Source organism: Lontra canadensis, unplaced genomic scaffold (assembly GCF_010015895.1).
Source record: "Lontra canadensis isolate GAN:19392208 unplaced genomic scaffold, GSC_riverotter_1.0 scaffold25, whole genome shotgun sequence".
Taxonomy (NCBI): Eukaryota; Metazoa; Chordata; class Mammalia; order Carnivora; family Mustelidae; genus Lontra; species Lontra canadensis.
The window spans coordinates 1,846,030-1,867,981 of NW_022631019.1; the positions used below are offsets into that span (position 1 = coordinate 1,846,030).

Genomic DNA, 21,952 nt, shown 5'->3' on the forward strand with positions numbered 1-21,952 from the left:
GGGACAGGCACAGTGACCCTCCTCCAGGAGCCCAGCTGCCTCGAGGCTAATACTCTGCTAGAGGCAGAAAGTAACCTTAGCTTGACATTAGCCTGACCTCCAGGATCCTGTAAAAATTCCTCTGGAGACTTCCTTTATCTCTACCCTCCTCCCCAAGGTCCGTGTTAGCAATCACCCCCAGGCCTATGGCCCACTGATACACATCTGCAGCATCTCATGACTGAGGGTTCACTAGCCAGTAATAAAGGAACTTTTCCTTTTTAAAATTTTTTAAAATTTTATTTAAATTCAGTTATTTAACATATAGTGCACATTGGTTTCAGAGGTAGAGGTCAGTGATGCATCAGCCTCCACCCGTGCCCTCCTGACTGCCCATCCCCCAGCGGCCCCACCCCCCAGCAGCCTGTGTTTTCCCTAGAGTTAAGAGTCTCTTAGGGTTTGCCTCCCTCTGATTTCGGGAAATGACCTTTTCCTGACCTCAGCTAGCCCTTCCTGGGGGGCTTGTTTCCCTCATTTCCAAATTCCTGAGAGACTTACGCTCTCCCCGACCCCCTCCCAGCTCCTCCTGGGGACCCGAGGGCAGCTCTTTCCGCCCACGCCTCCTGTCCCCCTGCCTTCATAAAAGCACCCTCTTTGCACTCAAGAAGCTTCAAGAATTCTTTCGTGACTGGCTGCTCCCGGACCCCCACATTTCACAGCCCCAGCCACACCGTAAAGGCAGCGCGATTGCTTTGTGCCATGCTGGGCCGCCTTCTGGGGCCAGAGCTTGGGGCCTCGTCTGCCTCGCAAAGATCAGGTTTCCCTGCAGAGCTAGTCAGCTTCCCAGAGGGCTTCCTGGAGGAGGAGGCAGCCTAGCCAGGCCCGGAAGGAGAGTGGGAGCGGATTCAGGGTCCCAGCCGGCCAGCCCCGCCCCAAACCCGTGGGCGACAGACCGGCAGCCACCGAGGAGGGCGGTGCGGGGGCGGGACACGGCTCCCTCCGGAGGTGCGGCCGCCCGGCCAGCGGGTCACGTGAGCGCCGGCCGGCCAGGTGGGGACCGTGACGCAGGCTGCACGGCCAGGTGCCCGGGGCGCGCGCCGCCCTCCCCTCCCGCCCGGCCCCTGCCCCGCCGGCCCGCGCGCCCACCTGGCCCGACGGCCCCGCGCCCGCGCCTCCCCGGGGGCCGCGCAGGAAGTGGGGGGCGGGGCCTGGGAGGGACCCGGCGGCGGCTGGGAGCGCGGCCCTATCGGCCGCCCGGCCGGAGCGCGGGGCCCGGAGCCAGACCGGCCGGAGCCAGACCGGCCGGAGCCGCCGCCCGCCCGCCGCCACGTCCTCCGCGCCGCGGCGCAGGTGAGCCTGGGGACGGGGGAGCGAGCTGGGGACGGGGAGGGCCGGTGACCCCGGGGCGCCTTCTCTCCCCTGCGCGCCCCCGCCCCGCCCGGCGCTGCGCCCGTCGGCGGAACTTCGCGGCTCGGTCCCTGCGCCCGCGCCGCCCCGGACGGAGCGCGCCAGGCCCGCGGCTGGACCCCGGCGGGGACCCCGCCCACGGCCTCGGGCGTCCTCCCGCCGCCCCTGCCTTTCCCGGCCCCCGGGCGGCTGCGTCCGCACCCCGAGGGGACGCTTCTCTCCTGCGTAGACGGCGGAGCCGGCAGACCGCAGGGAGCCCCCGATCTTTGAAAATGGGGGTGGGGCGGGGGCGCACGAAACCACCCTCCCCGCAAACCCTGGAGAGTCTGCTGCCCAAACCCAGTTTGGCCTCCAGTTAGGGGCCCCCAGATGAAGACCCGCGCTCCAGCAACCCGGAAAGAAGCGCCTCCCCGGCGGCGGGGATGGGGGGTGGGGGTGGGACGGGTGGGGGTGGGGGTGGGGGTGGGTGTGGGACGGGTGGGGGTGGGGGGCAGACGCAGCAGCGGGCGTCTAGCTTACCCTCAGCGGGTAGGGGAGGAAGGAGGGAGGAGTGTGGCGGCGCTCCTGAGGGCCGGGGCCCCTCTTACTGCCCACCGGTCTCCGTGCCTGGGTTTCTGCATCTGGGAAGCAAGAATCCCTTTTGAGCTAGGGGCGGAGCTCAGCCCAGCACGGGGCACGGGGGAACATGGGCGCCAGACCTGGAGCCCAGGAGCGCCTGACTCTCCGTGACCTTACGGTAAACAGTCTGCCCTGTTCTGTGTCTGGGGGCTCCGGGGGCATCTGCAGAGTCCCACCCCCACACCCCAGCCTAGTGCTTAGGGGTGTGGCGGTCCCTGGGTTCAAATCCTGGGCCGTGTGAACTCAGGCGAGTGACATAAGCCCCCGGGCCGCAGTGTCCTCCTGTGTGGAAGGGGAGGCCTCGGGTGCCCGCAGGGAGCACTGAGTCAGCGCACCTGAGCCCGCGGTCTGGACACTCCTCTGGCGAGGCCCGCGGGCCACAGGACAGAGCCTCTCCCCGGGTCTCCCGAGTCCTGCAGGGAGAGAGCAGCAGGAGGCAGGGTCTTGGGGGTTCCCAGAAGTGAGGTCTTCAGTCACTGGGACAGAAGCTGCATGGAGAGGAAGGGGGAGTGAGCTGAGCAGAGCTCTGGCCCCCCCACTCGGGGACATCTGCCGGGAGACACCTGTGCCAGGAGGGCTCTGGCTTCCAGGGCTGGGCTCCGACCCAACAGGGATGGCTCTGCACTGTGCTTGAGGAAGCGAGGGGGGCAGCCGAGCGGACTGCTGGGGTCCCCTCGGGTGCCGCCCCCAAGGACGCTGGTCTGTGTGTGTGGTCTGACGGGCACCGCCTCTCACCCTGTGTCTGGTGCCCAGAATTTTAGTTTCGGTTTCCAGATGGATGGTGGCTGCAGTTACGTGCGCAGGTGGCCCCGTGTGTAGGGGCGTCTTTATTCCAGCAGGAATCTCTGCTCACCCGCTGGCCCATCCTCGCCCAGCTCTCCGCTAACGGGAAGCCTGACCCCACTGGCTTTGCTCACATGTCGGGGAACATACCACCTTCCAAAGGAAGGGCATGACGAACTCCAGGCCCAGCGGGCAAGAAAGCATTTGGAAGACACCTGCTGCTCACCGGGTCAGGCGACCTGTCAGACTCAGGGCTCTGGGGCTTCTTGGGGGAACACCATGCATGTCAGCCCAGTCTGGGACAGGGGTCAAGTTTATGGGACTACTGGACCGAGAGACAGGAGCCGGCGAGCCGTGGGTGAGCCTGTGGTTGCGGGGGGAGCACTGCAGGCTGACCCGGGAGGTGGGCTTCTCTGACTGTTCCCCGCGCCAGGAAGCCTCAGAGCAAGAGGCCCCAGGAGGATCCTGCCCCGGGGGTGGCAGGGGCGGCAGGGGGTGGGGCACGGCACGGTCCCTCCCTGCTGCCAGGCTGGGTGCGAGGCTGCCAGTGGCCGGGTGGGTCTCCCTGACCCCCACCGTGAGCAGGGGGCCCTCTGGTCAGTGACGCCAGGCTCTCCATCTTGGCGCTGCAGACACTTGCTCCAGAACGTTCTATGAGGTGGGGTGCCCATGGTCTTCACCTACACACCCAGGGCTGCGACCTCCAAGAATTTCTCTGGGCATTGCCAAGTGTTGGGGCGGGGGGGCGGCTGCCCCAGCTGAGTCCTGAGCTGCCCCCAGCCGTCTTGCAGATGGCACCGTCTGCTGTGCGCTGTGACTTAAAACGCCAAATCCTGCCCCCAAATTCCGTGTGACCCTGAGGCTCGAGCTTGGCTAGGCAGAATTACCCAAGCACAAGCCCATCATTGTGGCTCGAGTCAGCCTGAGCAAGGACCAGGGTTGGGCGGATGGTGCTGGAGAGGCTGAGCCCCACCAGGCAGGGTGGGGTCAGCCAGACCTCGAGGCCAGGGCAGAGGGGACGGAGGCCCCACGGGGGAAGTGGTGTGGGTCCTGCTGGCTGGGGGAGCGGCTGTGGGCAGAGCCGCTGGTCCATCTGCAAGGCAGTGGCGGGGAGACAGCACGGAGCCCGCCGGAGTCCCAGAAGCCCATCTGTCGGGAAGAACGAGGGAGTGGGGGGGGGCACTGGGCTATGAGGGGCTGCACCGCAGCGAGGACGGTGCCGAGTGCCGCTTCGGCCTGGTCCCCCAGAGTCGGGTCCTCCCCCCACCCCACCTGCTGCCGTTCCTGCGTCCCACAGGGCAAGTGCCCCTTTCCCGCCCTGCACGTGCTGTGGAGGGACACTCTGCGCCATGGGTTACAAGGACCCAGCGGAGGACCGGCCTCCTCAGCCCCCTGGAGCAGGAACAGCAGGACGTCACCCAGTGGTGTCACGGACGGATCCGGAAGCCCCCGTGATGCATCCCTGGCGGTTTCTGGTGGCTGGAAGCTAAGTCCGTGCACGGAACCCCGGGGCGTCTTGGGGAGGACGCAGCCTGAGAGCAAGGGGCCCAGGACAGAGCAAGTACCCTGATGGCCAGCGTTCACTCGGCAGTTTGGACACTGAGCCCACTCTGGGGAGAGACTGTCCCTGCTCCCAAAGGACCCACAGACTCTTCGAGCAGTCAGATGTGCAACACGCAGCCCTCACTGCCCTGGGCCTCCCTGGAGGAGCTCCGCGGGGCCCCCTGTGCCGGGGGCAGCCCCATCCCTGGGACCTGAGAGGTCGGAGCCTTGCCCAGGTGACACTCTTGCCCGGACAGCATGGCCGGCGTCTGCCCGGAGGCAGCGGAGAGGAGAGTCTGTGCCCTGGCCCCTCCCTCGCACCGGCCCCAGGACACCAGGCGAAGGCCAGCAGCAGCGAGGACACTGGGATGGCCACTCTGCAGAGGCCGCCGGCCGCAGACACCGGGACAGTGGGGGGCCCAGGAGCCTGCGGGGCCGCTGCGCTCACGTGTGTGCGTGCGCCCCCGCACACCAGCCTCCCGATGCGAGCCCAGTGGGCTCCGCGTAGTCCGAGCAGACAGCCAAGCAGGACTGCTGGGCGTTTGAGGACAGCCTGGTGCCTGCGAGGGTGTGACAGGCCCAGAGGATGGACGGGCCAAGGCCAAAGAGGAGCCGTAAGCGTCCTGGAGCAGGAGCCGGCGCTCGCAGGCCAGGCCAGCAGCGGGGCAGGTGTGGTGGAAAGGCTGGACCCGCCCTCGGGAGGGCAGAGGGATGAGAGCACGGGGTGGGAGAGGGCAAGGTGTGGAGGTGACGCCAGGGGCCTGAGCGCCCACCCCAGGCTGCCCCCGAAAGAGGGGCTGGAGAAAACGGGGAGAAGTGTGGACGAAATGTCCCCAGCATACGCCTGGACCCGCTAGACCCGAGGACGGGGTTGGAAGGGGGCACGAGCCCGTGGCTCAGGGGTGAACTTGGGGTTGTGTGCCGGAGCACCAGAACTCCCCAGTTAAAGCGGGCTGGGGGGACCTCAGGCCACAATCCGGGGAGGCGAGGTCGAACGCGTCAGACATCTCGCCGGCAGCAGAACCCTAGACCAGAGAAGAGACCTGTTCTGGAAGAAGTGTCTCCCTCGGGCTCTGATCTCAGCCCGTTACTCCCGTGTGAGGCCGCCTTGGAGCCCGGGATAGGTGGGGACCCCAGGAGAGGACTGGGGTGGGTGGGGCTGGGGGAGGGGCCCGGGAGGACGCAGAACCAACGCACTGACCATGCGGAGCAGCGGGTCAAGGCAGACGAGGCAGGGACGAGGAATGCCCGGGGGGAAAGGAGCAGGAGGAAAACCAGAGTCAACAAGAGGGAATGATTAATGAGGGAGGCCGGCCGCGGGCGTCCCGCTACGACACACGGGGCTGGAGTCCCGTCCACGCAGCCGGGAGAGGGGCCGATGCCGGCCTTCCTCCTGGGAGCTCTTCCAGGAGCAGGAATCAGGGACTGGCTGTGGGGCCTGGGGTGGGGGTCAGGGGATGGGGGCAGGTGTCAGGGCAGCAGAGGAGGCGACGCCTGTCTTTTTTTTTTTTTTTTTAATATTTTATTTATTTATTTGACAGAGAGATCACAAGTAGGCAGAAAGGCAGGCAGAGAGAGAGGAGGAAGCAGGCTCCCCACCAAGCAGAGAGCCCGATGCGGGGCTCGATCCCAGGACCCTGAGATCATGACCTGGGCCAAAGGCAGAGGCTTAACCCACTGAACCACCCAGCGCCCTACTACGCCTGTCTTGGTGCTTGAGTTTTGGACCCGTGTCCAGGGACTTGTGGGAACCTGAACGTTCGGAGGAAGGAGACACAGGGGTGGCCGTGGGGGCGGTGGCTCTCCAGCCTCCTCTGGTCCTGAGGCCCTGCAGAGCCCCAGACAGCACCCGCTCTCCTGCAGGCCTGGTCCCTGGACTGGTGGCAACCCAGGCCTGTGGGTGCGGCCACCTTGCTGAGAACGGAGGTCACACCCGGCAGTGGCTCGCCCGACAGGTTCCTTGGAGCACCTCGGGCCCCAGAGCAGACTTTGCCCTACGCTGGGAGAGGCTGTGCCCCTGGCTGGGTCCAGGGTCTGGGGTCCAGGGTCCAGGCCCAGAGGACAGGGCCAAGGAGACCCAAGCCTGGGGCCTCGGGTGGGGGCGAGGGAGAGGAAGGACGGCTCGGGGCCAGTGGGGGGCGGGGACGGTGCTGGTTCTGCTGCATCCTGGGCTCCGTGCAGCGACGAGGTGTGCAGCCGTGGTAGGAGCCTCGAAGAAGAGCCCTGGCAGACGTCTGCGGCTTCAGGCTCCCTACCTGCGTGGGTGCACTTTGCTTGGACCCCAGATAGAGCGACGTCTGCCAGAAACCCCGTTCCGGGCCCGGCCTGCCTAGATGCAGACAAAGTTAACATGGGGGTGGGTGAGCCTGGATGGCACCACCCGCCCTAGCTGCCAGTGACTCAGTATGTCCCCAGGAATGCGTGGGTGGTGTCCTCTGGGCATGGGGGTGGCTGGAGCTCTGCGGACGGCCCCTCCCTGTCACCAGAAGGCTCGGCCGCACACCCTCTCTGGGATGGTTTTAGCAGAGAGCGTGTGCACCAGGAGCGGGGTTGTGGGGAGCCTGGCCTCCCGGACCCCCGACTATACTCTGGTGCGGACCCCTCCAGAGCCCAGCCACCCCTCGCAGACGGATTCTGGAGCTGAGGCCTGGAACTTCACAGGGGATGCGGCCCGATGCGAGATTGGGTGGCGAGTGTCGGGGGTAGGCCTGGGCAGGGACCTCCTAGTGGGTCCCTCGACTCCAGAGGCTCCACGCCTGCCAGCACAGGCCCTGGCCCCTCTAGCAGCACGCCCCCCAGGGTGGGAGAGAGGAGGTGACACCCTCACTCTCCCAGGGCTGTCGGAGACAATGGGCCTGCCTCCTGCCCCAGGTCTGCAGGGCACACGGCCCCGGGCGGCGAAACTGCGCCCAGCCTGGGCCCCCTGAGCTGGTGACGTGGAGACATAATTCTTCCATCCGAGAAATGGGCTCCCAGCCTCGCTGGCTCTCGTAACACGTGCAAGCCGTGTGTCTGCAGGAGGGGTGCAGGGAGCCGTGCCGCGCGCTTTTCTTAAAATTGAAAGGAAGCGATACAGAGTGAGGTTCCGGCAGTCCTGCCAAGTCGTCCCAAGCCGGCGCCTGTCCCGCGTGTAGGTCTGGAGCAAGGAGCAGGAGGGTGATACAGCCTTGCACTCCCGCGAGGGCTCGGGCATCGGGGCCGGGCCGGGCTGGGCAACCCTTCCTGCCTCCGGAGGCCGGCCTTGTCGCGACTCTGCCCATCTGCGGATTTTGAAACGGAGGCGGAAAACTCAGCAGAGGGCAGCGACACGACGGCGGCAGGTGGCCCCTCAGGACGGCTCGGGTTGGCACTGGCCAGATGCTGGTGCCCCGGAGGCGGGAGGCTGGCGTTGGCTCTGCCCAACCCCGAGTGGGAAGGTGGCGTGGGCCGTGCACGCCGGCGGAGCAGACCCCTCAGCCCTGATGAGCGAACAGCCGGGCCACAGATGCCAGTCAGCGGGCTCCTCACGGCTGGGGGCTCGGGGCCCCGGGGGATGGGCATCCAAGGGACGCAGGGAGAGCAGGCTGGGGCTCGGGCTCTGCCAGCACCTCCCTCCCCTCTGTGTCCACGCACACGCGGTGACCATGCCCGGCCAGGCTCTGGAAAAGGGATTGTTCGCCCCGTTCTGAGTTCACCTGCTCTGAGTTCATCAATGGGGGAAAATGCCGAGTGTGTACCTGGACGTGTGGGAAGGCTGGCAGACACCGGCCGTGGTGGAATCGCCACACGGGGCCTCGGAGAGAAGGGTGTGAAATCAGATGGGCTTGGGTTCAGAGCCTGGTGACCCATACTTCCTGTCCCCCATCCCAGGGCTGGTTCCTGGGTTTCTCCATTTGCACACCGAGAGTGAGGACAGCCAGGATGTTTGGGGGGTGGGGTGAGGTCATACCCCCAACCCAGAGCGGCAGACCCTGGCTCTGCTGCTCCCGAGCTTGGGGGCGCGGCCGAGACTGGGGTCGTGGCCCGCGCTATGTGAAGCGGATGTCAGAAGACCCCCCAGACGGCGTTACCGACCGGCAAGAGATAGCGCCCAGAGGCCCAGGGCTGCAGCAGCTCAGGTCTCCAGGGCCCCGGTCCGGGCGGCCTGCACTGCCCCACGCTTGCAGCCCAGGCGTGGGGTCTGTCCTCGGTGTGTGTGCCCACTGGAGGAAGCAGGCATGTCCTCTGGCCCAGTCCCAGCCGCCTGGGGCCCTGCAGGCCTGAGCCTCCCAGCCCACCTCCCCAGGGGTCCTGGGGGCTGGGGGCCAGGCCCTCCCCAGTTCTGCTTCAGGCCTCCGAGCCTTGCATCCCCAGTGGGGTCTCCGGCCAGGGCGGGTGCTGGGAAGCCATGGATGGGCCCGTCTGCAGGGGGGCTGCTGGGTGGACGTCTGCATGCCGCCCTCACCCCTGCTCTTTTGCCCCAGGACACGGCGGCCGCCGAGTATGTCCCAGCGACACTCGGACAGCTCCTTGGAAGAGAAGCTGCTGGAATACCGCTTCCACTCCGAGCTGCGGCTCGATGCCAAGGGGAACCCGGCACCCGGGCTGCCCATGGTCCGGGACTCCCTGCAGGTCAGGGACAATGCCGCTTTCCAGCTGGACACCTCGGTGCCCCCACCTCTGTCCACTAAGGACGAGGAGCCACGGACCGTTGTCCTGAGCACGCAGAGCCCCGCGGCCCTCAAGATGGGCACTCAGCAGCTGATCCCCAGAAGCCTGGCCGTGTCCAGCAAGGCCAAGACCCCAGCCCGCCACCAGAGCTTCGGGGCGGCCGTGCTCAGCAAGGAAGCTGCCCGAAGGGAGCCCCGGCTCATCTCCACCCCCAGCTTCTCCCTGGATGACATGGACATGGACACGGGCCCCGAGGGAGCGCTCAGACGGCACCTGCGGAACCAATCCTACCGGGCAGCCGTGCAGGGCCTGGGGGCGCCGGGTGGGGAGAGGACCCCCATCCAGCTCAGCCCCAAGCTCCAAGCTCTGGCCGAGGAGCCCAGTCCGCCTCCTGTTCGGTGTCCGGCCAAGAATAAGGTAGGGGCCCATCTGCCTGGACGCTGGGGCAGGGGCCGTGCCTCGAGGGGCCTCGGGAGCTTGTAGACAGGGCCTCACCTAATGGTGCAGAGGGGCCCAGGGAGCGTCTACCGTGTGCATATCCCTGACCTGGTTCACCCCGGTCACGCACATGGGCAGACTGTGAGCTGAGTGTGACATCCCCATTTTACAGATGGGGCAGCTGAGGCTCAGAAAGGTCGGGGGCTTTCCCCAGGCCCTCAGGCTCCAGGCTCCCCACCCTCAGCCACAGTGAGAGGGAACAGCCCCCCTCTCTCTGAGCCCCAAGGGGAGCCGGGCTATCTGGACAAGGTGTAGGGAGGGCTTCCGAGCGGCACCTGGCCTGGGTCGGTCTGCCCTATGGGCCCCTGCATGGGAGCTCAGGAGAAGTCTGACGCCCTCTCTGCCCACACACCCTCCTTCCCCTGCCCAACACCCTTGTGCTCCAGTGTTCTTGAGAGAGCGGGGCTGGCCCGGGGCCAGTGGGAAGGGCACCCTTGCTCGGGGTCCGTGTGCCCAGAGTTATTCCCGCGGCCACCTCTGCCAGGAATGCCCTGGGACTGTGAGCGGTGGCCCCAGCCCGGGAAGAAGCCAAGCCCGGCCGTCAGTGCCAGCAAGCCAGCATGCAGCAGGATCCCTGGGGTGCACCTTGGCCGCTATCCTCCGCTGAAAGATGCCCGTGGCCTTGGAGGTGGGGCACGGCCCCTGCCTGCCTTCCTGAGCTGCCCAGGCCCCGGAGGCTGCCTGAGGAATCCCGCAGCCTAGGACCAGGCCAGCTGCCAGCTCGCTGTTGGGCCAAGTGCACAACCGACGTTTCCCGAGTTCTCCTGCGGCTGGCGCTGGGGTCCTGAGGGGGGCCCTGGAGGCAGGGCCCCAGGGAGCAACCAGGGCAGTGAGGGGTCAGGGGTACTCTGGGGTGCTCAGGTCTGGGGGCCGACGGAGCACTGAGGAGGGGCTGGCTCCCTGGTTGCTCAGGGCAGGGGCGGGGGTGGGGAGAAGGTCCCGAGGAGGAAGGGTTAAAGCCAGGTGTGAACGAGGGTCACCGGGCGGGGGGGCACAGGACGGGGGAGCCGGGTGTGGCTGGAGCACCACAGCTTCCAGCCCAGCAAAGGGAGTTGTCAAGCCCCAACTCGTCCGAGATACCAGCTCTCCCTTTCCTGGAGCCGGCACGGCTTCCCGCTCAGGAAAACACCGTGTCCCGGCCAAGGAGGCTCTGAGCAGGCGGCTGCTGGGGCCACGGGTGGGGATCCCCAAGAACCCCCACTTGCCTTTGCAGTCCTGCCAGCAGCTGCTGGGACCCCACACCCATGCTGGGAGCTAGACTCCACCCTTCCTGCCGCCCCAGGTCCCAGACTGCAGGAGGCCCTGTGTGGGGCCCCACCCAGCTCCCAGCCCTGGGCCGCCTCAGACCCTCCGGCCGGACCCATCCAGCCTTGCGTCGGCCTCCCTTCATGCCCAGCTGGAACACCCCACCTGCCTGAGCACCCGCTCTTGATTCGTTCAGTCCCGCTTTCTCCTCCAGGCAGACCTCCTGGATCTGCCTAGCTCCCAGTCAACCTGCCCTGCCTGCTCCAAGCCCCCATTCCACCCCATCCTACCCACCCTGGCCTCTGCCTGGTGGCCTGGCTTCCCTCCACGTTTATTGAGCATCTTGTGGGTGCCTGGCAGAGCCTCCGCCAGGCCACACGCGTGGCGCCGAGAGGTGCTTGGCCCCCCAGGGGTAGAGGGCTCGTGGCAGACTCAGACCTGCCTCCCCTCCCCGCTGACTGCTGGTGTGTCTGTGTCTCTCCTGTTTGCACAGAGGACGCTGGGGCGGAAGCGAGCACACAAGGGCTCCTTCAAGGACGGTGAGTGTGGCCGAGGGAGGTGACCTCAGGAAGCCACCATAGGCCAGGCTGGCACAGGGGAGGCTGGTCTCTCTGGGGCTGCTGGGGGGCGGGGGAGGCTGGTGCTCTCAGCGAGAACATGCCAAGAGGGGTTTCTCCAGGGACGGGAGGTCCCGGTGGCTCATCTGTGCAGTTCTGTTGGGTCTAGAAAGTTCCCTCGTGCTCCCTTTTGAAGTGTTCCAAGGGCAGGGGCAGACAGAGCCCCTGCACTCACCCCAGGGAACGTTTGTCAACCCTGCATGTGCCAGGCCTGTAGTGACCGGTGGGACCAAGGCCAGCCAGAGGGCGCTGGCCCCGGGTGTGGACACCCATGCTGTGTGCATTGCCTGTACATTTCACAGTGTGCAAGGAGCCCGGTGTGGGGTTCAGGAGGGCCCAGAGCAGTGTGTGCAGCCTGCCAAGGGGTGGGATGCCGACAGAACCCCCCAGCAGGTGGGGGAGGGGTCTGTGCCATCGGGATGCAGCACCCAGGGCTGTGAGGGCCTTAGGTCGCAGGGACCCAGCCAGGAAGGGCCCTCCCTCCCTGCCAGCCCCCAGCCTCTACACAGCCGTGGGCCTGGGGGTGGGGGGCAGACAGGAGCCAAGCCTCCTGCCCCAGGGAGAGGAGCCGTGGTGAGCAGATCTCAGAGGCGGGATGGGAAGGAGGGGCGTGGGGGTTGCCCTGATCCAGGGCCAGCTGGTTGCCGTCACCATGGGGCTGCTGCAGAGCGGGAGAGCAGGGACTGCCCCTCTGGGGGATGGGCTCCGGGGAGCCAGCACCCCGTGTGTTCGGCCCAGCCTGGGAACAGCCCCGACCCAAGGCGGCCCCCCGTGGCCGGGATTTGTCGGCTCAGTCTCAGTCTGAAGGTGCCACATTCCGCACGGGGACGCCACCCCAGTGCAGGGCTGGGCCCAGCACGGCCATGGGAGCCAGCCAGCCCGAGGGGAGCCTGCTCTGGGGGGCCCTGCGCCGCCTGACACTCTCAGAGCCCCCCTGGGAGGACTCAGCCTGCAGGTTCGCAGGTTCCCATGCCCGCTCAGAGCCCCCCGGCCTGCAGGTGACACATTCCCTCTCCCCAGACCCCGGGTTCTACCAGGAGATCCGGGAACGGGGCCTGAACACCAGCCATGAGTCCGACGATGACTTGGTCAGTGAACCATCCAGCCCCAATGGAACGGAAAAGGCGGGTGCCCCCATCGTAGTCAAAAGCTACCGGCCTGCCCAGGTCACCTGGAGCCAGCTCCCAGAGGTAGGACCCAGACGGAGGGTGGAGGTCCTGAGCCTAAGCCGTTGGGCGGTTGGCCCCTCAAAGCCAGCCTCGGTCCCTCTGGTGTGGGGACAAGCCTTCCAAAAGTACCTTCTGGGCCCAGCTTGTGGTGGGGAGCTCCCTTCCTGCTGTCCTCCAGGCTGCTGTTTGGGTCCCATGGGGGAGATCCATGAGGGCCACATGCCATTGGCAGCGCTCGTCTGACAAGCCTCCCGCCCATGAGCCCCTCGATATCTCCCTACGTGGACTGATCTGCCGGAGCTGTGGGCAAAAAGACCCCCTTCCGAGGGGCCTGCCCCCCGGAGAGTACCAGAGGGTCCGAGCGGTCCAAGACCGCAGGGGAAGGGAGAGGGCCAGGCCTCGGCTTCAGGAGAGCCACATGCTGCTATCACGCTGCCACCTCACCCTCCACACCTGAATCACGGTGGGTCCCTGCCCAGCAGGGCCACGGGGGCCCTGGGAAGATCATGGCTGGGACAGAGGCCCTGGTGTCCCGGACAGGTGTGTGGGGAGGAACCCCACGACCCCAGGAGGACAGCCACACTCCTGACCCATCGAGAGCCCAGGGACAGAGCTGCCCTGGAGCCCGTGGGCAGGGAGGGCAGCTGCAGGCATGTGGTCTCCTGGGTGGGGGCGGGTCAGGACATGCCACCGGAGGTTCAGGGAGCCACCTGAGCTCGGGGGCTTGGAGCCCAGCCTCTGGGCTGGTCGAGAAGGTGGGGGCTTACCGGCCTGGGGCCCCGGGGCCTGAGGGCATGGAGAGCCGGACCGTGTGCCCAGATCTCATGGGCAGGGCGCAGACTCACCTGGGCCCGTGTGTCTGAGTTGTGGCCCTGTCCCCAGCACGCCTCTCAGCCCCAGGCCAGCTCTGCGGGACAGAGCCCCCTCCCCACCCAGCGGGGTCCACCAGCCGCTCCCTCTGGACGCTCAGCTCTCTTCCTCATCTCTTCGGAGGGAGGCTGGGCTTCCCGGATGTGCCCAACCCGTGACTCCCAGGCCCATGCCCTCCTCAGGTGGTGGAGTCCGGCCTCCTGGACGAGCTGTCTGCTGAGGAACGCAAGCGGCAGGAGGTGAGGGGCCGGGCGGGGCGTCCAGCCCTGTGCCCAGCACTTGGTGCAGGCCACACAGCACACGGGGCAGGACGACGGCCACGGCGATGCCTCCCGCCTCCTGGCCAGGCACTGGGATGATGGTGGATGCCCTTGGCTTGGGCCGGGGGGCGGGGGGTCCATCACCCCTTCTTGGATGCACGTGGGGGTCCTTGCCAACGTCACAGCTCATGAGAGGCTGAGCCGAGGGCATGAGACGTACCCCTCTAACGTGCTGCTGACGTCTGGTCCGAGCCTGCCCTGCACCCTAGCCCTGTCCCCTAGGCGCATGGTGGCCCCAGCAGCGGCTCTCGTCCCCGCCAGGCCATCTTTGAGATCCTCACGTCGGAGTTCTCGTACCAGCACAGCCTGGGCATCCTGGTGGCCGAGTTCCTGCAGTCCAGGGAGCTGCGGGCCACCATGACCCAGACGGAGCACCACCACCTCTTCTCCAACATCCTAGATGTCCTGAGTGCCAGTCAGAGGTGAGGCCCAGCTGTGCGCCCGCCCGCGAGGGTGCCCCCACCCCAGGGCAGCATGGCACTGTTGGGGTCTCGGGACAGTCTGGGTCTGGGACCGCGGGTGGGAGGTTGGGAGCCGCTGGGGACTGGGAGGGAACACAGGGACCCGAGGCCGCCCAGCACTGGGCTCCGTGACAGGCTGAGCGCCCCCGCCCCCAACGTCCTGTGCCTCGGATGTCGGACGGTGCAGCACGTGCTGGATGACGGGCGCCTTACCCACACCCACCCCCCATCCCCCCACCGGGACGTCCCGTGCCGGAGGCTGAGCACCAAGCCCTGAAGTGGCCACGGGACGGAGCAGGCGGGAGGCGCTTCGAGTTGGGGCTTCGGGTCCTGTTGTGCCCGATGGTGTCCGGTGCCCGGCCCGGGGCTCCGGTGACAGGGCCCGGTGGTGGAAGAGGAGCCGGACAAGCCGCCGCGGGCCTGCAGGGGCCTGCGTGTGTGCGTCTCTGTGCTTGTGCAGGTGTGTGGCTGGGTGTGTGTGCACACGCGTCTGTGAGTGTGTGTGCGTCTACTCCCACACACAGCCCCGGGCCCCAGGAGACCCCGGGACACCGCTCCTCTTGCCTCAGCACTCTCCCTAACCCAAGGAGGTGGGTCCGGGGCCCCTGGCAGACTAGGGTGGGGCAGGTGGGAGAAGGTGGCGCAGCCCTGGCTGGTTCACATCAGCATCAGACCGGTTCCCTGCGTCCCGGCCGGCACCTGCTTCCTGTGACGCCCGTGGGGTTTCAGGGCCCTGCGGGGGGAGGGCTGCTGACTTGTCCCTGGAGATGGGTCAGGCTGCAGAGCAGAGCAGCGTGGGGAAACTCGCAGCCTTTGACTCCACGGGGGCCTGGGATAGGCGGCTGCCCTCCACTGGCTCTGACACTTTGCTCCATGTCCCCGAGGCACAGCGGAGGGCCTGGACCCACCATGGGCCAGCTGTCCCGTTTGTGCTGAGCTCCCCAGGGCCTCTGGCTGGCCATCACTGTCCCGGGGTACGACGGTCCGGCCTCCTGCTCCAGCTGGGTTCTGGCAGCTCCGAGCCAGTCACAGTGGCCTTCCTGGGACTAGGTTATCTTGGGTCAGCAGCTGAGGACTACCTTTCCCAGAACTTTCTTGAAACCCTTGGAATGGCTGGGGGAGGCGCTGACCGGCGTGGCCCACCCAACCAGGCACAGGCATGCAGCCCTACACCTGGGCAGCTGGGGCCTCCCATGCCCTCCTCAAGGGGGCAGGGTCCTTGTCCGTTCCTATCCCCGTCTGCCTGGGCTGCCCAGGAGCTGGGGCTCTCTGAGTGCTCCCCAGGGCAGAGGGTCAGGCAGGGCCCAGCGAGCAGGGTCTGAGGGACCCGTCCTCAAAGCCAGGGCCTTGTTCACCCTCCCTGAGACTCGTCCTGGCCTCCCCGAGGGTAACCGGAGCACGGCCCCCATCTCACAGGGGTGGGACTGCCCATCCTCCCCCTCCTGCCGGTGGTGTCCCCATCCCGGGAGCTCGGTGGGGCTGACGGCAGGCCCCATGGTGCCTGCAGTGTTGGGGGCCTGGGACCTTCCCTCCCGGTCTTGTCTTCCTGATCTCTGGTCAAGGGTGATCTCAGAAGGGGACCCCAGGAGGAAGCGGGACCTGGTGGCCACTGCTGTGGAGCCCACCCGGAGCCCCCAGCCTCACACCGAGCTGGCAGAGGGCACCAGGGCTCCCAGCGGGTCTGACCCAAGCCCAAGGACTCACATCAGAGCGGCGGCTTTCACGTCCTGCCCGTCTGCGGCCCGTGGTGTCTACAGGACGCCCTGCCAGAATCCAGCAGGAAGGGGCCTCGGGTCAGCCCGATTGTCAGGCTTCAGCGGCTGGTGTGCTGGGGTTTCCCCAGGCGACGGGTCCCCCACGCGACTGCCGGGTTCCTGCCCCTGCGTGCATGTTTGCACGCGTGTGCGTGTGCGTGTGCATGTGCATGTGCGTGTGCCGTGCTGGGGGACGGCCAGGCCTCCACTGCGCTCTCGCCCGGTTAGATTCTTCGAGGCCCTGGAGCAGCGGCACAAGGCGCAGGTCTGTGTGGAGGACATCAGCGACATCCTGGAGGAGCACGCCGAGAAGCACTTCCACCCCTACGTCGCCTACTGCTCCAACGAGGTCTACCAGCAGCGCGCCCTGCAGAAGCTGACGTGAGCGCGGGCTCCCTGCGGCCGGGGGTCCGCTCCGGGCGCCCTGGTCAGGCGGCACAGTCCTGCTCGCGACCCGGTGTCTGCCAGCGGCACCTGTCCCCCCGTCGCAGCTGAGGGAACGTTCCCTATTGCAGGAACAGCAACGCCGCCTTCCACGAGGCCCTGAAGGAGATCGAGAAGCGACCCGCGTGCGGGGGTCTCCCCATGATCTCCTTCCTGATCCTCCCCATGCAGAGGGTGACCCGGCTGCCCCTCCTGACCGACGTGAGTAGGACGCACAGACCCCTGCCGGGGAGGGAGCAAGAGACTCCCAGGAGCTCCCTGCAGGGCCTCAGGCCTCTGAGATGCTGCTCGTGGGCCCGAGGGGCGGGGCGGTGAGAGGCACGTGTGCGGGTGCCCGTGTCCTACGTGTACACAGGCAGGCGTGCGTCTCGTGCACACGTGCAGATGCAGACTCGGCGGGAGCCTGCCCAGCCCCCAGAAGCAGCGCACGGCTTGTGCTTGGAGGATTGTTGGTCTGGACCCATGGGACGTTAGACCCTCCACAGTCCTTGTGGGGACTTCCCCAGACTGGGCCAAGACAGCCGCGGACTGGAAGGGCTGGGGTCCTGGGCAGGTGCCCTCTCCAGGGTCCCATCTGCCAGCCTGACCTGGCAGGAGCCGTTTGGGGGCTGTGCACCCCCAGGGCCCTGGCAGGAGCCTGTTGGACACGGGCTCTCCGCCTCCCCGCAGCCCCCACCTGGGTCTGCTGTTCGCGGGTGGGGGGGCTATGCCCCACGCAGGCCTGAAGCCTGGAGCACAGGAGGGTATGCGGTGCCTGACACGCGGGGTTCACTCTGCAGACTCTCTGCCTCAAGAGTCAAGGCCATCCTGAGAGGTACAAGGCTGCCAGCCGTGCGCTCAAGGCTATCAGCAAGGTGAGGGGCGTCGGGGGAGAGGCGCGGGCACCTGGACCAGCCGAGGTCTGTCCCTTTCCGCCCAGTGCGGGGGACCCTGAGGGCAGGGCGGGCTTCCGCACCGTCTGTTTTGGGCTTTTCACGGGGCTGATGGGGAAACCGAGGTCCAGAGGGAGAGGGGCTCGCACGTGGTTGGGGATTCCGTCGTGGGGGCGGCAGCGAGGACGGCCCGGGTGTGGGCTGGGAAGCTGTGGGCGGGGGGGGTCGGGCCACAGCCCGCGGCAGCGCCTGCGGTCTGGCCCCGCAGCTGGTGCATCAGTGCAACGAGGGCGCCCGCAAGATGGAGCGCACGGAGCAGATGTACGAGCTCCACGCGCGGCTGGACTTCGGCCGGGTCAAGGTAGGCACCCCCTCCCCTCCTGAGTGGGCTCCTGGGAGGGCGGGGGCACAGCCCGGGGCCCTGCCTCAACGGCTCCAGGCCTCGGTTTCCTGCTAGAGTGTCCTCTGTGTCTCCTGGTCCCCTGGTGGGAATCGTCCCTCCTGGGTCTAGGTGGGCATAAGGGTCTCTCTGGCCTGTGCTCCCCCACCCAGGGCCGTCCCGGGGCGGCTGCCAGAGGAGGGGTGGCAGCGGGGCGGGCAGCGGGGTGGGGCGGGCCGGAGGGCTTGCCCCGGGCCAGGGCTTCCGGCAGTGCTGAGAATGGGGTAAAGGACGGGGTCAGGCCCCGTTCTGGTCGTGGGCCTCCCTCGGTTCTGGGGACGGGCCTAGACATCCTGCAGGCCCTCCCAGGCAGGCGGGGCCCAAGCCGTTGTCCCCACTGAGCAAGGCCCTGCTGCGTCCCAGGCCACCGGCCTCCTGCCTGCGCGGGGGCAGGGGCGGGGGTGGGGTTGTCCGGCAGTGGGTGAGGAGCCGACACACAGACACTTCCCCACGGGAGCCGCTCCACAGGAGTTGGCCTGGAGGCGGCTCTCTGGGCCGGGCCTCTACTGTCCTCCATCACGCTGGGCTGCTGACCTCCGGGGGCTGCCCGGAAGGCCAGAGCTCGGGGGCGGCGGGTGCTGTGGGCAGGACAGGAGGCCCCGAGTGTTGGAGGCAGGGCACGGATGCCTGGAGAAGGGTGTGAGGGTGTGTGGATGCTTCCCCACGATGGCTTTTGCTTCCCAGTTTGGAGAGAGTGTTCAGCAGGTGCTAGGAGGGCCCCGGGGCCTGGCCGGAGGCAGGACGGGCCTGTCCTGGCTGCTGGGCGGGATCGGGGCCTGGACCTGGCACAGAGCAGCTGTCCCATTTGTGCCTGTCGCCCAACTGAATAGCCCTTTGTGTGAGGCAAGGCCACATCGCCCCGCCTTCCTCGGTCCAGCCCGGGAGGCCGGTCCCCAGTTCTTGGAGGCAGGGACCCCTGCCGTCCTGGCCCCCGCCCCAGCTGTGGTGCCTCTCCGGCTCCTCCTTCCAGTCCCTCCCGCTGATCTCTGCCTCCCGCTGGCTGCTGAAGCGTGGGGAGCTTTTCGTGGTAGAAGAAACCAGGCTTTTCCGAAAACTGGCCAGCCGGCCCACATGCTACCTGTTTCTGTTCAACGACGTTCTGGTGGTCACCAAGAAGAAGAGGTGGGCCACCGTGGTGCCGGGCTGTGTGGCCCTGCGATTGGGCCCGGGGAGGCGTAGGGGCAGCCGCCTGAGCCGCCCCTGACCTCAGAGTTGGAGTCCCCCGCGCAGCCTGGCCCGTCCCTGGCAGCGGCCTTGCATCCCCCGACGTGTGGGGTGGCCAGGCGCCTCTCATGGCCCGCAGACCAGGGTTTGCGGGCCCAGACGAGAGAGCACACGGCCCGTGTTTTCTGGGGGGTGGTTCTCAGGTGCATCCCTCTGACTGTGTGCCCCCCAGCTGGGTAGGGGCCCCAGACTGCCCACAGACCCCCCCCCCCCCGCTGCAGCTGGCTGCCCGCCTGTCTTCCCGCAGCGAGGACAGCTTCATGGTTCAGGACTATGCCCAGATGGACCACATCCGGGTCCAGAAGATGGAGCCCTCTGACCCCAGCCTGCTGGGTGGCGGTGGCACCCGCAGCTCCTCGGTGCCACACCCCTTCCGGGTGACCCTGCTGCGCAACAGTGAGGGCCTCCAGGAGAAGATCCTGCTGTCCTCCGACTCTGCGTGAGTCAGGGGAGGGTTCCCGGGAGCAGGGGTTCGTGCCGTCAAGTTCTCAGGCACCTGCCGTGAGCCCAGCCCTGCGTCGGAGGCCAGGGCAGCCTCGTCCTCCCAGAGTTCACATAGGTGGGAGGGGGACACGCCAGCCAGACGAGCAGCGGGACCGTCAGGCATGTCTGGAGGTACCGACGAAGCAGGAAGGCAAGGCAGGGAAGGGAGCACCCGGTGGGGCAGCCTGACTGGTGCAATGCCACGTGGGGAGGGGAGCCTGGCAGAGGCACGGCTGTGCAAAGGCCCTGAGGCAGGAGGCCTCTGCTGAGAACCAGGCTGGGCCGGGGCCCAGGTGCCGGCAGTGGGGTGGGAGGTAGTGAGGTCAGAACCGTCTGGAAGGGGGTGGGCAGCACACGGAGACGCCAGCACCACGGGCACTCAGCAGATGAGGGAGGCAGGGACGGGGCTGGCTTGGTCTCCATGCTCCCTCCAGATGGGAAGCCGAGGCGGAAGGTTTAAAGCCTTAAACTAGCGCGGGACAGTGGGCTTGGGGCCCAGCACCGGCAGACGGGGTGGCCCGGGCGGTGGGGGTGAGGCTGCCGCCTGCCTCCGGGATGCTGGGCAGGTGGGACTCAGGGTCAGCCTGCCTGCCCTCCCTTTTGCCCCGTGATTTCCCCCATGTGGCCCCTCGGTGGTTTGTGGGGGTCAGGAGAGGGCGCCCAGACAGCGTGAGCCTTCGTGGCCACTGCCCACCGCACCTTGAGGGCTTTGGGGGCACGCTCACGAAACCCCTGGCCGTGCGACCCCCATCTCTCCACGGTGCCGCACTGCGGGCGGGACGTGTGAAGCCAGAGGCCCCCAGGCTGGGCCTCACCCATCCCCTCTCCAACGCAGGAGTGACCGGGCCCGGTGGATCACGGCGCTCACGCACAGGGAGAGGCAGGGGCAGGGCCCCACCAACAAAGGAGGTAAGCGCCTGCTCCACGCTGAGCAGGGCTCCCAGTGCTGTCCCCGGGCCTGGGCAGGGGGTTGGCATGGAGCTAAGAGGCGCTGACCAGCTCTCTGTCCATGCCACTGCCTGCCCCCAGGGTGAGCCACCCAGGTGAGGGACCCCAGAGCCGCGTACCCATGGGTGCTTCTACGCACCCAGCTCTGTCCCAGGGCCTTCCTGTTCTGTGCGGGGAGAGGAGACTGCCCCGCGCCCAGGGCCTGGAGCTGACTGAGGCCACAGTGCCCATCGACCTGTCACCCCGGCTCCAGCCCTGCCCCTTAGAAGCCGGGTTCCCCTCTGCTGGCGCTGGTGCTTTGGCTCTGAAAGCAGGAGTAGCCTGTCCTGTGGCCTCTGGAGGGAAGCAGCTGTGTGTCCGGAGCCCCCCCAGGCCCCACCGAGACCGGGCCGCGAGGGATGTGTTAGGAGGGGAGCCCTGCCCGACCTGGGGCAGCAGAGCCCCTGGCTCTGCCCTCCTGGGGACAGTTTTGTTGCTGACACCTGCTCCCTCCTGCCCCCGCAGACCTGCCCCAGGTGGAGATCACCAAGGCTTACTTGGCCAGGCAGGCCGACGAGATCTCACTGCAGCAGGCCGACGTGGTCCTGGTCCTGGAGCAGGAGGACGGTGAGCGCGGCTGCACCTGGGTGGTGGCCAGATGGAGGTGGGGTGGACCCCAGAGTGAGTCCGTCCGGCGCCCCCACGAGGGTCTGGAGCATGCCAGGTGCGGGCAGCTGACCCTGAGCCTGGCCCCCAAGACGCGGTTTCTGCACCGGCTCTCGGTGGGCCTGGCCCGATCCGAAGCCCTTCAGCCCCTCCCTCCAGGGTCTCTTCAAAGGTCCCTGAGTCACAGGATCAGAGCCAGCTTCTCTGTCGCTCTGTCCTCAGCAGGATGAGGGCAGCTGTGCTCCTCCTGGGGGCCCCGAAGCTGGCCGGGGCGTGCTCAGCCGCTGACACCAGGGTCCAGGCAGAGCAGTGGCTGGAGGACCCGGGGCCCGGGGCCAGGCCCTGCCAGAGGAGCAGGGGGTGCTGTGCTCTGCGGGAGGCCTGGCCCTGGCGTCTCCGGGAACCCGGACCCCGCCCTCACCTGCCCCACATCTGTGTTCAGGCTGGGTCTACGGCGAGCGGCTGAGGGACGGGGAGACGGGTTGGTTCCCCGAGGACTTCGCCCAAAGCATCACCAGCCGTGTGGCCGTGGAGGGCAACGTGCGTCGGATGGAGCGGCTGCGGGTGGAGACGGATGTGTAGCTCGCCCCACCGCACCGCACCGCACCGCACCGCACCGCACCGCACCGCGGCCAGGCTCTGCTTCCAGACGGCTCCAGCAGCGGCCTGGCTTGGGGGCGGGTGGGGGGGGGTGGCTTGTCCCAGGAAATGGAGCGGTCTGGGTCTTCACAAGTCCCCATGCTGGATCTGGATTCTTCCAGGGAGGAAGGTCAGGCATGCTGCAGGCCCCCAGGACCGTCCTCCCAGCCAGCTCTCGGGCCACAGCGGCCTGACACCCTCTGCTCTGCTGGGGGTGAGCCCCAGGGAGGAGCCCCGCCCTTCCCCCAGCGCCCTGTGGCTGCATTGGATGTGGGCTCAGCTCCCTGCATTGTCCCCGTGTGGGACAGACGGCCTGGGTGTCCGGGCAGCCCCAGTTTCAGAGAGGAGGTCCTGCCGGAGGGAGGT

General features: G+C 67.5%; 1 protein-coding gene across 1 annotated transcript; it reads left to right on the forward strand.

The window, feature by feature from the left end:
* The first annotated feature begins 1,294 nt into the window (after positions 1 to 1,294).
* ARHGEF16 (Rho guanine nucleotide exchange factor 16) lies at positions 1,295 to 21,529 on the forward strand. Its single transcript, XM_032863217.1, has 15 exons — positions 1,295 to 1,329; positions 8,772 to 9,375; positions 11,195 to 11,240; positions 12,339 to 12,508; positions 13,540 to 13,596; positions 13,939 to 14,099; positions 16,121 to 16,273; positions 16,408 to 16,537; positions 17,116 to 17,190; positions 17,477 to 17,569; positions 18,618 to 18,769; positions 19,119 to 19,310; positions 20,190 to 20,263; positions 20,807 to 20,908; positions 21,390 to 21,529. The coding sequence occupies exons 2-15, from the start codon at positions 8,791 to 8,793 to the stop codon at positions 21,527 to 21,529; spliced, it is 2,130 nt and encodes a 709-aa protein (XP_032719108.1). The 5' UTR covers positions 1,295 to 1,329; positions 8,772 to 8,790.
* Positions 21,530 to 21,952: the final 423 nt, after the last annotated feature.

Bases quoted from the DNA above. Each gene is read 5' to 3' on its own strand.
- ARHGEF16 (XM_032863217.1), top strand. From the start codon at position 8,791: ATGTCCCAGCGACACTCGGACAGCTCCTTGGAAGAGAAGCTGCTGGAA. The intron at 12,509-13,539 runs GTAGGACCCAGA...TGCCCTCCTCAG, and splicing joins CCTGGAGCCAGCTCCCAGAG to GTGGTGGAGTCCGGCCTCCT. The intron at 17,191-17,476 runs GTGAGGGGCGTC...CTGGCCCCGCAG, and splicing joins CGCTCAAGGCTATCAGCAAG to CTGGTGCATCAGTGCAACGA.